Source organism: Oculina patagonica, chromosome 5 (assembly GCF_052425735.1).
Source record: "Oculina patagonica isolate OP01 chromosome 5, crgOcupat, whole genome shotgun sequence".
Taxonomy (NCBI): Eukaryota; Metazoa; Cnidaria; class Anthozoa; order Scleractinia; family Oculinidae; genus Oculina; species Oculina patagonica.
In genome coordinates this window covers 22766534-22780293 of record NC_135762.1, presented here as the reverse complement: position 1 = coordinate 22780293, position 13760 = coordinate 22766534, and the positions used below count along the sequence as shown (strand labels likewise).

Genomic DNA, 13760 nt, shown 5'->3' with positions numbered 1-13760 from the left:
GCCACTTGTTACAAGTGGCCACATGTTTGTGTGCTGATCACCATGTACTGGAAGCCAGACAACATCACTGCAAGCTACAGAAGCAAGAGTATACTGCACAGGCTGCGTTACAGAGAACGGGAGATGGTGTCATTACCTGAACGAATGTGTCGAGAGGACGTACAAATACAACTGGATATGCAAGGTCAGTGTGTGAATACCTTATTGATATTTTGCTTTTAGACTCTTCGCAGTCCCCTATTTTTCCATGAAGTTCATGAATGCAAGGGAAAACTGGAGAAAGTGCAAAAACCTCATGGTTAAGGTTGCTGGGTGTTTATAGTGCACAGGCATTTTGTATTCTCCCCAGTTTTCACGGGCGTTCAGGGACCAAGTTAGCAACCCATGGAACTCAAGATCGATCTCTACTTCACGGTAAAATAGGGGACTGTGAACAGTCAGTCTATTTTGCTTTTTACTTAATGATGATCTTGGTCTCATTGAAGAGGTGATAACAAGCCTGAAGGATCATTCACAAGAAAACTGTATCATGCTGTGTGCACACATTCAGTATTAAAAGGATCTTGTAAGTAAAGCATCAATAATCTATTATCTGGTTTCATAGGCTTGCAATGCATGCAAAGGACTACAGCTTCATAGCTCTCTGCACACATTACCTGCCTATAATGCTAGTATCATAGGCCTGCAGTGTATGCAAAGGGCTACAACTACCTGGCTCTCTGCACACATTGCATGCCTATTATGGTAGTCTGATAGGCCTGCAATGTGTGCAAAGGGCTTCATTGCTCTCTGCACACATTGCATGCCTATAATGCCTGTGTGTGCAAAAGGCTACAGCTTTGTAGAACTCTGTACATATTGCATGCCTATAATGCTACTGAATGTGCTTCTTTCGATATATTAAAATTCAGCTTGGTAGCGAGGCCTAGAGGACACAAACAAAAGAAATGAATAAACATGCTTGTAAAACTTATTTTGTTTGTGTCCTCTAGGCCTCGCTACCAAGCTGAATTTTAATATATCGAAAGAAGCCTATTGAAGGGCTCTAGCCAACAACATCCAGGGGTTTGGGGGGGGGGGGAGTTACTTGTATCTTAACTTTTCAGCTAGGATATAACATACATTTGTTACTTTTTTGAGTAACATTTGAAAGTCTTGGTAACACAAGAACACTTGTAGCCATCAAGTAATCAGGGCACAAGAATGAGTAGATTTCCCTCGCTTCCAGGGCTCGTGGAAATTCTGAACTAGCAGAAATTGATACCCCCTCTCGGTGGGATGCAAGTCCATTGCAGGTTAACCACCAGCATTTTTGTCAGGGTACTTTGGCCAACATCATAAAGTTCTGAATGTAACCAATCCCCCGAAAGTAGCAACCCTCTGAAACATTTGACTTGTTCAATAATGGGCACAGGAAGCACTAGCTGTGCCCAACTGATTCCCTGATGTCTGTTTTTTGCTGAACATATTCAAAATGCGGTATTACTTTGTTCTTGTGTAATCTTTTTTTTTTTTCATGCATAAAGGAAAAAGCTGATTCCCCAAAACATTACCTGATTATAGGAAATTAATGCTTGTGTTAATCAAGGTATTTGAAATTAACACGAGAGAATTGAAGGAAAAATTCTTCCCAATAAAGGAAATTAACACGAAAGAGAGGGTCTGGACTGTAACGCAAAATTGGGGCCAAATTAATGGCAATTAAGGTCATGGAAATTTACGCGAGGTCGTGAGTTTGAATCCCAGAGGAGACACTTTTTTTTTCCTTTTTTCTTTTTTTTTTCTTTTTTAACCCGTAGCAATAAAATGGTTTGTTTACTATATCCCTCCGTAGTTATGCATTGCAGAATAATTTACATGTAAGCTGTCGGTTAAGTAATAACGCTGTAAATAAATATATCAGAACATATAGACTGATTCAAGTACAAATGTAATTGTGCTGTTTCATCTGAAAAGCTTTTCCTTTTCTTGCGAACAAGCAGCCACGCACTCGATTTTAGCCAACGCTCTGGTTTCTAGATAGATCCATTGTTAATGAAGCTTATGTGAAACCCGATTTAGTTTTCAAATGCTCCTGCATGCACGACGCTAGCTTGACAGATAAATACCAAAGAGATTGATTGTTACATCGCTTTTGCGGCTCTCAATGTCCACTTTTTCGGCGGTAGAATACTTTCCACACATAATTGTCAGCCGCATTTTGTTTTTTGCTTTTTGTTTTCCTTGTAAAACCCCTTTCAGTTTAAAAGACTGCCTTTAATTTATATGGCCGCCTTGTTACACTCTTTCTTTATATCGGCTGGTCAGCGGAGTTGCAAAAAATGTTTACAGCTGATGGACCAACCAACCAACTGTGCGAGTGCCGTTCAGCTAACCACTAAACTTCCTTAATTATAAATTCAGTCCTAAAAAATTAGTTTAAAAGCCCCAGAACTGTTGTGGTACTGGTCCCCAGTAGGTTTTAATAACAAAACAACTCATTTTTCAAAGTGAGCCCAAAACATACTGAGCAGATTTTAGCTGATAGTTTGCTTAAGCTTCGGAGCAGTCCTCTTGTAGTCACAAGGATGGCAACTTGTTCTACAATTTAGTCACCAGTTCCAAACTTCTTGTGGCCATGGTGACTAAAATGGTCACAACTTCGAGGGTTGAGTACTGGGTTGTTTAACTGCCCTCGCTCATGTACTGATCTCCATGTTTCTTCATACACTGCAGCTTGCACATTTTACATTATGTAGATACTTGATCAAACAGAGAATTAGCAGTGGCAACCAAACAGAATTTTTATTCCACAACATGAGTCTAGAAACATAACAGTTTAAAAGTAGAAATTTAAAAATTGCCTAGGGTATAGCTTACAGATACCGTAGAATTCCAGTTATAAGCCCTGGGCTTATACAACTTCGTAAGGGTTTTTGGGTGGGCTTATAAGCGGAGGGGCTTATATTTGGGAGGGCTTATAAGCGGAAGGAAAAAAACGTTTCGGAACGAGCCTCGGGAGTGTTGATCGAAATACGTTTTTAAGTTAAAAACGCAAAAAAGCAACATTTAGCCCTGTTCAGTACTGTAATCCGGTAGAGGGGGGCTTATAACCGGATGTATTTTTTTGTTTCCAGGTTGATGAGCCTATAACCGGGGGGGCTTATAACCGGAATTTTACGGTATGTGTTTACAGTTAACTATGTGCTTATTTTAATGAGCAAAACAAAAGTTTATTCATCCTGCACTGCAGTGCTTGTAGGGTAAAAGCCTTGTCAGAGTGTGCCTTGACCTCACTTGATGAGGAAACTGGTGTTAAAACAAAAACAAAAGTGCAATATTAGGGTTGAGTTAAGTCATCTTCTGAACATAAAACACTTCCATTAAAAAGAGAACGTCAAACAAGAACCTTTCAATCAGGGTGCCCAAAGTTGGATAACACTATTGTATCCACTGGATAAATGTCAATAAAACCAACAATGCCATCTACTAATGATTTATCCAGAAGCTTTCATAATCGGGCCCATCAGGGCCTTAAAACTGACGATCTAAGTTAAACTACAAGTTTTCAACATTTACAAGTGGATAGGTGATGAGAATTAACAAAACTCTAGTAAGACAAAATTGACTTGATCAAGTCCTAGACGTATGAGAAAATCAATACGTTCTAGAAGGAATAGCTCATGTACAGCTACATGCAGGCCATAGGAAGAACTGAAGGAGCCATGCAATGGATGGTCATCTTCTTATGTCTCAATTTTTCCAGTTTACCCACCCTTGTTCCATTTAGACCTATCAACTACATCAGTAGTGTTTTTCTACTTTACGAAACCATTGTTTCACAGTTCCCTTCAATCTGAAGGCAATTTTTGTCCATACAGTCGAACCTCCACAAACGAAAACCTTCTGTAGGCACACACAGTTAGGTTCCCCTCTACATACAAGCAGTACATTGTTAACCCCTCATAAGTGGACACCTGTGGACATTTGTTGGTCTCAAGGGTGTCCACTTATGGGAGGTTTGACTGTATTCTCATACTCTCATGTAAAAAGGTTTCATGTTTTTCCTTGTTTTTTTTTTTTTTTTTTTTTTGTTCCTTTGTTTTGTGTTTTTGTTTGCTTGTCAGATATTCTTCAGCTGTCATCAACTGCTGGTGTAAACATCGAGAAAATAAATTCTGCAGAGGAGAGTGATGTACAAGCATGATACAACATGTTTACCTGTAGGGATATCCATGATACTTGGAACGAAACACAGACAGCAACAAGCTGAAGAACAGCACCACAAGACCTAAACCAACCATAACTACAACTGGAAAGCAAAGATCAAAGGTAAATTGACAAATTTTTGACAGCTGTCAGCAGACTCAATGATAGACTGCATGCAGACATTCCTTCTTACACTAGGAAAGGTAATTTTAAAAAAGATTTGATTTGATTGCCAAAAAAAACACACAAAAGAACCAGGCTAGTTTTTTTTTTTTTTTTTTTTTTTGTTGGGGGGGGGGAGGAATGGCCGCCTGAATGTGAACAATGTAAAGGGGAAATGGGTTTCATTTTAACATGTTTTGGTGCCAGTCTGAATGCAAAATCAGCCACAGTTCACATGTTACATGTATCAATTCTTCAAGCCTCTGAGGGAAACAAAAATTGATTTGAGAAATTAGGAGTACAAAAAATAAGGACTACATTTACTTTGTTCAACTGAGTGAAGAAATCCAAGGGAAATGACAATTGGTTCAACCACTGTTTATTGTGAGAGACAGAATTCAGACTGAAATGGAACTTTTCTGTCTGTTTTGTTTTTAGGAGAAAATGTGGATGTTAATGTACACAAGTTAACTGCAACATACAAGAAGTTGCAGAAGACATTTCTAGCACTCACTTCTACGCTTTCCAACCTCCTTGACTTCAAGTGCCTTCTCATTGAGAAGAATCATGCCAGCAACATAAAGAGCATCTTTGAGCACCAGTTAAGGATCAATGAAAGATCTTTAGTGACTGGCTATGAGGTCCTTGCTGACCTACAGGCTGTTTACAGCATATGGCTACCAACTGAGGAGGTCTTCTGATGAAACTTTTTTTTTTGGAGTCGTGTATGTTAATTAATGTGTGTTGAAAGCACATGCAAATGAGATTTTCCATTATCATTATGATGTTTAGTAATACTTTCTTGGATTCGGCAAACAGTTTTTTACAAAGGTTTCTACGAATTGTTTAAGCACAAGAAATGTGTAATTATGTATCTAGTAAATATTTTGGTTGGTTAACTAAAAAGGATACTAAGAACAATGACAATGTGAGTTTCAGCAACAAACTGAGCCTGACTACTTCCATGAATGTAACTCTGAAAACAATTAAAATAATACATACATGTTAGTGTGGATGTTATTAAACTATGCATTACTTGTACCTGAACTGGTGTACTTATTAAAGAAGGACTTGCAAATATTAATTGGGTGAAGTTTCTGTCAACATAAGGTAATCGATGCGAGCAACACTTACCAAGATCTTCACAATTCTAAATAAATCATGATTAGGAAATAAAAAATCACTAACATACATCAGAAACCCATAAGGGTTGAAACGTGTAATTCCCTATGATTCACATAGTACAAAGCGTTTACACTAAGTACCATATTTGGAAAATCACGAGAAACATTTGACCAATCAAAATTACTATATTTGGATTAAATTCACAGCGCGCACTAGCTCGCGCTCGATGGCGTAATCTTGTTTTTGAACAAGCTTGGTTGAATAAAGTTTAATTTGGTTAAATTCTCAGCTGTTTCATCTTCTTGAAGTAGTCTGGAGAACTTCGCTTCGATACACTTAATGTATTTATTTAGTTTCTGTAAGAAATTTACGGCATTTATTTAGGTCGAAATTCAAGCAACTTACCGCAAAACCAAAAATTATGTTGGGTGTGTCATTACGTGTGAAAAGCATTCGCGTACAAATTCTTCGTGTTTCCAAATATGGTATTTAGCAAAATGAATATTCAAGCGCTGTGCGCACGCGTTACACGTTTCAACCCTTATGGGTTTCTGCATACATCCAATCCTAAGGAACACATTCACTTTTGTTGTTTTGGCCAGTTACGCTCCCATAAAAGGCAGATCCAACCACCAAAGTAACTCATTTGTGAGCCTTTTTTAAGGACCCTTGTCAAACTTGATGCCATCAAAATAAAATTATGAAAATTATAATCTTATTGCATCGCTGCAAGCTGTGTTACTGGAAGTCTGTAAGATTAACAATTCGCAGTTTCACAGTGATCTCTTCTCTTTAGACACACTCTACGTGAGATATAATACCCGCAATCCCACATGTCAACAAAAACAGGTGTGGCTAACTAGGGTCCTTTTTTGACCCTTAGCTAATAGAAAAGAAAACTTAGTCTATACTTGTGTTACATATAAACTGTAACTGCTGGTAAAGTATAACTAAATTTTATTAACTTCCTTAGGCTCAAACCAGAACTGAATAATCATGTTTTGACACCATTATCTAGTAACATCTTACCACTTGTCCTGTTTGTGGATTTTTGTGTGCATAAGGTGGTCCTCGAATGTGGTTCCACATTTGACCAGATGTCATGGCAAACACTACACACTGCACGAAATTTAAAAAAAAAAATGTTAGCTGAAACCTATCACCTTTTTTACCTGGTTTTTTCGGCTATTTTGCTTGTTTACATTTTGTTTGTTTACAAGTAAAATAGATGAAATGATGGCAAGCTTGTCACTCTCTTACCGAATTCTGCACATAGTTGTAATGTCTCTCGAGGGACTTTTAATTTCTCAAGGGAATATTTTAATTTCCCAAAGGATTACTTTTCGCTTTGGGTGATGTAGACGTCATTAGAAATTAATGCGTCAGCATTATCTGTTTATCAATTTTAGATCGTCATGCAATGTTGTGGAGAGATTAGCTGACGTGTAACTGTTTTGAGTACTTTGGTTTCGGTTACGGTCATATATGAGGGGGTATTAAACCGCTGAACAGTTTTTGCTATGGTGGACCACAGTAATAATTACTTACTACAATTATTGTAGACGAAGACAAGAGTATTCAATGTGTTTTCGATTTGCTATTTTAGCTATGTGATTTGTGTTTTGAGTTTTTTAAACAGCTGGTTGTTGACTTGTAGGTTGTACTTTTAATTTGAAATGTGATTTGTTTTATTAAAGGTGATGTGTTTATTTTGTGGAAGTGTACAGGCTGTTTAATTTTCGCTTTAGTTGTCTGCTGTGCGCTGTGGTCCATTCTACCGATTGGTTCCAAGACAAAACTTGTTAGTCTGACATGATTGTTGATAGAGGAAACATTAAATTTAGCAAAATAGCCGTAGTCTCATAGAGACCTTTGATTAATTATGAAGCTGGGAAAAAAAATGTTAGTGCAAAAAATTAATGAAAAATTACTCAATCAACAGTTCTCTCAACCATAATTACAGCCCCATACCCAAAATGGAAAGCATGTGGTTGAGCAATACATACCAGAGCTCCAATTGCCCAGTAGGTTCTGTTATACAGGAATTCCAGGTTTTTACGCCGCACATAGAGCAGACCTCCAATCAGAACAACTAGCAAGCCCATTATCACAGCTCCCATGTAGTTTGGGGGACGGAATATCCTGACCTAAACAAAGTAAAATTATAACAAATTAATAACAAAAGTGCTGTTTTGTTTTTCTTCATCTTCAAACAAGTAGCCTGCAGAACATGTTTTTGGCAAGCACTGGGCAAGCTGGATTAACTTGGTTTGCATATCTGGCTGCCATAATTCCTTGGCTGCATTTTTTTTTCTATTTCACTCACCCCAGAGCTCCCCTGTTTTTCTGAATCCAAGATGGTGCTCCCTCGCTTGCTCAACAAATGCCCATATTGCAGGCTATCAAAGAGGTTACTAATGATACTCACATTGTATTGAAAGTATGTCACAATGAGTCTTCACACCTAGTCTAAAGGGAATTCTTTAAAATACAATCTACATACATTTACATCAGTGCGTTCTGCTACCCATCTTGCCAGCTGTTCTGCAGAGAAACCCATTCTACAAAGAAAACACAAGCAACACTATAAAAACACAAGCTTGTTATTTAAACAAAACAAACCTTTTGGTGTTATTAGGGCAATCAGTGTTTGACATAATAAAATTTTTGGTTTGTATCTGATCTAGAAATGTTGGTAAAAACGTATAAAACTGAATTTTCGGTAACTCTCTGAGCTACCAATTTTAACTCTGATGAAGGTAGCAGAGAGTTACCGGAAATTCAGTTTTATACGTTTTTACCAACATTTCTAGATCAGATACAAACCCAAATTTTTATTAAACCTTTTGGTCATGCCTGTACCAATAAAAAATGCTTAATGTTAACTCTGTCTGATTAATCTCATTGCAAAATAAAAGTCTTGTACCTTTGAATATCATATGTGTCTGCCTTCTTCGGTTTTCCTTTGGCTGGGAAGTGCATAAACATCGGTGCAGAATTTAACCGCAGCTGCAAAGGAACAATAACAAGTAAACTTGAGGCTAAAGACCAGGGGGACATACATTGTACAATATTATACATGAACTTTGTAACTGATTTTAAACCTTTAAACCAAAAACAAACTTAAATCACAACAAAATAATACAGTAGGCATTTTTAAATTCGAAAAAAGGTTAAACTAGTACATAAATCTAGTCTTACCGCATTAAACACATCTGGACCCTCATCAAAATCAACCATTGCAAAAAACACTTTGTTGGAGTACTGTTGAGAATACCTCCAGGAGTTAGCGAGGATCGTGAACTCATTGTTAGCTTCTCTGTTAGAAAAAGAAAAGAGATTGAAATCATATGTTTTTCTGTTCACCGTCCATGTCAAAATGGGAACAATACAGCTGTAGTTTATTCTGATCGACAAGCTATTGTTCAACTACCATCTTGCATGCTCTCGTCGACTCTTTTTTGACTCTCATGCTTTCTTATCAACTTTGAACCTGACAGCTGACAACTCTCATTTAACAATTCTTACAGACCTTATGCAAAAATGGCTGCAAAGTTGTGACTCATTAAAATTTAAGAGATTTGTATGGGAAAAGTCACCCTGGCCTGCCTAGCCTCGTTTTTATGTTTTTGGCAATATAAATGACCCTGTAAGTAACTTCCAATTAGATGAAAGTATAGCCTTTAAACTTCATACACTGATTAACTTTGACTTAATTGTTAAGTTAGAGTAATTTAATTTTGTTCACAAATGATTTTTCTGGGAGCCGAAAATTAACAGCCGCCATATTTGCATTGGGTCTATCTACTCATAAATGATCCAGCTTTAATCATAACATGATTATGTTTCTAACTTTATGTCTTACCATAAAAATCAAACAAGATTTCCGGTTAATCAGTTATGTCTTGAGATTTGAATGTTACAATTAGATAACAATTATACTGTTTCTGTATTTCCAGAAAATGCTGTTGATCAAGCACCTACCCACAAAAGCTCACAGTTGAGCCTGTAAAGTTATTGAATAGTACTTTGCTGTGTTGCTATTGTTACACGATGACATAATTATAAATGACGACCACTCGAGCTTTAATTACCACCTCGCTCACCAAGAGTCTCTGGAACATAGCGTCCAACTGGTATCTGGAAAGACATGGGTTCAAACACCTATTGGGGGCTCAGAAACTTTATTTTCTAGGTAATTAGACTTGAAAAGACGTTTTCATTGGTGTCATCTAATCCAAGACAGCATTTCATTTATCACTGGAGTATATGTTGTGATTTAATTTTACCCTTGATACAATTCAAATGGTATTTTCCTTTGTTCTGGTGGTAATATAAGATAATGAACGTAAAACAAAGGAATACCAGATTGTACCAAGGTTAAAATTATTAACTAATAATTAATTCCATAAAAAATATATCTTACCTACAAATGGTGCATTGCCTATGTGGTGCAAGAGCTGTGAGCATTAGGATAACTGAATAATTCCTGGGTGATGCTCTCAAATAGGTTCTGTATTTATCTCCATTTAATCTTATCACAGGCTTCCTTTGGTTCCAATCCATTAGCTGTTTCACTCTGGTGTCCAACAGCGACTAGAAAATCACAATTAAAACTATTTTAAGCAGAAAGAAACAGGCGTCTTCTCTGCTCATACAGTATATTCCCTTGATCAAAGGCATCTGAGCTTCAACTTAAAGACTTCATAAATTATGTACTGATGACATAGCTCTATTGAGATATAAGCCTCTCTATGAATATTTCTGAAGAAATCAAAGGCACAAAGATCACCGAGGAAAAAAAAACAAGATCTCAGATACAAAATTGTCAAAACTGTCAAAACTTGAATTGCACTGAATAAATGTTCAAATCATTGAAGATCTGCTAAAAAAAAATCGAAGATTTGCAAAAACATTGCAAAGAAAACGAAGACCGTGGGTACCCATGGTGAGGTCCGGATATTGTGGCAATTTTATCCTGCTCAATCTCGCAAAGAATAGGCCATTTCCGAGTTACCCTTTGCCTCTGTTTTAAAGTGAGTCTACGTGCGAAACCATTCATATGAAAATGAGTTTCACCTACAGATCCATTTTCATGCAAATCAAACTCATTTTCATTTGAATGGTTTTGCACGTAGACTCATTTTGAAACAGAGGCAAATGAAAACTCGGAAATGGCCTATTGTCTAATTTTAGCCGAATCATCTTATACTTTTGTCAGCTAGGTACTTTCCATACAAGGCACTTTGCATACGATTTTGCAGAATAACTGTTAAATATATTGCTGTCTATAAGGTAACTTAAAAAGTTGGTACTTGTACATACAGTTAATACAGCATAAGACAAAAGAAAAAAGGAAAAATTGTCAAAGATGAATTATAAATCAAAATAATTTAAAGTTGACGACAACAAAAAATTATATTATTATTCCTGTGTTCAGTGACAGCAACTGAACAAATCACCGAGAAAATGACAAAGGGCAGTAATAAATTAGCGAGAAGAATAAAAATATTCAGAAATTTTACGGTTGAACATTCAGAATATAAAAGCAATTGCTGAGAAACAAGTCAACTGACAAACATTTCAAACAACTGATAAATAACAAAAGCAACTTTCGGAAATGGGGGAAAAATCAAGGAAATGAGTTTACCGCGTCCTTTCAATAGCACAAACTTGTCTGTCATTTCTCACTAAAGCAACACCACCAAGAGAAACATTGACAGCGTTCGCATTTTGGGCAAGATTTCATTTCTTAAACGAGCTTTTAACAAAATAAGTTCAACCAAGAAGTTCCATACCTCTTTTGTGACTTTTTTCTTTCCATGGCAGAGAGAAAAGAAGAAGAAAAGAGCGAAGAAAAACAGCCAACCGCGAGTCGCCATGTTGGAGCTTCGATGCTAGTACCCAGACCCCTGTCTGGAGAATGTACAAGTCTCTATTTTGGCGGGGGTAGGTTGGGGGTATTTGTAGTCACGCGAGGCAGAGTACTTGCTTCGTCCTGCTGCGAAAATCTCGCAAAATCATCCATTGCTGTAGACGGGATACTGAACTCCTTGTATTCACAGTCTGGGACATTAGTAATTGTGTTTACCCAATTAAGTTTTTCTTTAAAAAAAAACCCACAGGGTACCTTACGTACTAATCGCCCCACCCTTATCTGCTCTTACCTAAATATTGTTTAATACTTATTTTCGCGGGACTTAATTTTCGCGATTCTCCAAAAACGCGAAATTTAAAACCCGCGAAAATTTATCCTTAGCGTTTTTAATGTCGCGAATGTCGCGAAAGTTAATAAGTCCCGCGAAATATGCATCGTTGAGACCTTTAATATGCAAAAATGGTTGTCATTCATTTCTGTTGTTTGGTCAAGTTTCTTAAAACGCTGATGGTGGCACCTAAATATTTATGAAATATTATGCTATTCTGAGCAGGGGCGGATCCAGGGGGGATGGATTGGGTGGCTAGCCACCCCCCTTGATCTACCAGAAAAATGAAAATAAACATATTAAAATAGAAAATAAGGACAATGTCCATCCACCTTTCATAGTCAGGCGGCCTTTTAAAGTTAAGGACGGCCAATTTTTCCAAAATAGAAGATTTTCCGGCCTGTCTTACGAACTTCTGGCTTAATGTAACAAAACGTGTGTATAACTGTGTAAAAACGTGTGTAAAAATTAGATTCATTTTACCTTTAAAGGATTGTTTTAGCCTTGCTGGAATGATTTTTTTACATCTTTTTTAGCGAGTTTACGTACCGTTTTTTCACATTGAAGCGATTTTACAAGCAAGCAAAGCCGCCAAAGTTGTCCCTACGCCACTTTGCCAAGGGCTAAAAATTTCCACGCACGTGGGTGAGCAAAAAAACCGCATATCTGTTCTTTCCTGTAAGTTTGTGGCCTGTCAACTTTAAATTTCAATCACTGTTCATTTCATAAGAACTAGACTTTTTCTCAGAGGAAAGAATATTTTCCCAAATTATCATAGAAAAAGATTGGTTTAATAACTTAATTGACAGCTGTACAAAGCTTCTCAGAATCGCGGAAATCACGTCTAAGAGGCTTTAACTTTCTTAAATTTTCTGAGGGGGCATGCCCCCAGACCCCCCTAGGGGTATCGAGCCTACGGCCCTATGAAATATGGGCCTCGGACCCAACAAAAAATTAGCACTTTCACTTTCAAAGAACTTCCTAAAAGCCTGAGACCCGCCACCATATGAAAAAACTGGGGCTTGAACAATATATTAAACAAAAATATTGATAAACAGCCACCCCCCTTTGAAAAACCCTGGATCCGCCCCTGCTGAGAAGTTTCAGTGTTTTGGGTTAAATGGCTGCAAAGTTGTGACTCATTAAAATTTAAGAGATGTGTATGGAAAAAGTCACCCTGGCCTGCCTTGCCTCGTTTTCACCTGTTTTTGGCAATATGAATGCCCCTGTAACTTCCCATTAGATGAAAGTATAGCCTTTAAACTTCATACACTGATTTACTTTGACTTTATCTTTAAGTTAGAGTAATTTAATTTTGTTGACAAATGATTCTTCTGAGAGCCGAAAATTTGCAGCCGCCTGAAACTGCTCTTCCTTCTTCAGAGGCTTCTTTTGTAGCGTCTAACAATCAAGCACAGTGGTAGTAGTGGGGGGGGGGGGAGGCAGGAGCCCAGAATAGGGGAGGAGACACATACGAGAGGTGGAAGAGGTAAGGGAAGGGTAAAGAACTGAGGGAAATAGGAGGACATTTCATAGCAGGACATGAATATTTGCAATCCCAACAACACAAAGATGCCAAAGCCACTAAGGAAGGGACAGAACTAGGCGAAAATGGCCCCCTCTATTAATATTTTCGAAGAAATCGAAGACGCGATGATTACCGCGCGAAAAAACGAAGACCTCAACATTGAAGCGAAGCTTTTTAAAGCGTCAAGCTTTTGGGGTCGTGTAAAAGTAAACTTGAAAAGAACATAAATGTCATAGATATCATCAAACGCTGAACAAATAGAACAACGTCAGCAACAAATCAGTCCAAACAATCGTTCATTTTTCTTTGCAATTTGTTGCTAAAGTGAGATATTTAATATTCTGCTGTGAATAAAACTGACTACACTGTTACGCAGTTTTAGTCCATAAAACGAAGAAATGCTTAAACATCGACGATTTGCACAAAACTGAGTGCGACAAAATGAAGTCTGCGGGTACCCATAGAGAGGCTCAGAAAATGGTATAAGAGAATTAGAGAATGCACGGCCTCTTTCTCCTCTATTCAATCTTCCTATTTTAGATTTTCCTTAG

At 37.5% G+C, this 13760-nt stretch overlaps 1 protein-coding gene and 2 long non-coding RNA genes across 3 annotated transcripts; 2 read left to right on the top strand and 1 right to left on the bottom strand.

The window, feature by feature from the left end:
* The first annotated feature begins 42 nt into the window (after positions 1-42).
* LOC144653362 (uncharacterized) lies at positions 43-2607 on the top strand. The gene is made up of 2 exons (XR_013570725.1): positions 43-184; positions 486-2607. It is a non-coding gene; the product is annotated as an uncharacterized LOC144653362 (long non-coding RNA).
* A 151-nt stretch (positions 2608-2758) lies between these two features.
* On the bottom strand, positions 2759-11383 carry LOC144653357 (dolichyl-diphosphooligosaccharide--protein glycosyltransferase subunit TUSC3-like). Its single transcript, XM_078513336.1, has 12 exons — positions 11274-11383; positions 9902-10071; positions 8677-8794; positions 8402-8484; positions 7979-8036; positions 7482-7622; positions 6505-6594; positions 5263-5326; positions 4865-4939; positions 4201-4291; positions 3165-3288; positions 2759-2864 (listed from the first exon to the last, which is right to left on the bottom strand). The coding sequence occupies exons 1-11, from the start codon at positions 11355-11357 to the stop codon at positions 3273-3275; spliced, it is 990 nt and encodes a 329-aa protein (XP_078369462.1). The 5' UTR covers positions 11358-11383; the 3' UTR covers positions 2759-2864; positions 3165-3272.
* LOC144653365 (uncharacterized) lies at positions 4175-5434 on the top strand. Its single transcript, XR_013570727.1, has 2 exons — positions 4175-4311; positions 4789-5434. It is a non-coding gene; the product is annotated as an uncharacterized LOC144653365 (long non-coding RNA).
* Positions 11384-13760: the final 2377 nt, after the last annotated feature.

Bases quoted from the DNA above. Each gene is read 5' to 3' on its own strand.
- LOC144653357 (XM_078513336.1), bottom strand. From the start codon at position 11,357: ATGGCGACTCGCGGTTGGCTGTTTTTCTTCGCTCTTTTCTTCTTCTTT. The intron at 8,037-8,401 runs GTACAAGACTTT...TTTTCTTTGTAG, and splicing joins GACACATATGATATTCAAAG to AATGGGTTTCTCTGCAGAAC. The intron at 5,327-6,504 runs GTAAGATGTTAC...AATTGTTTTCAG, and splicing joins ATCCACAAACAGGACAAGTG to AGTTACATTCATGGAAGTAG.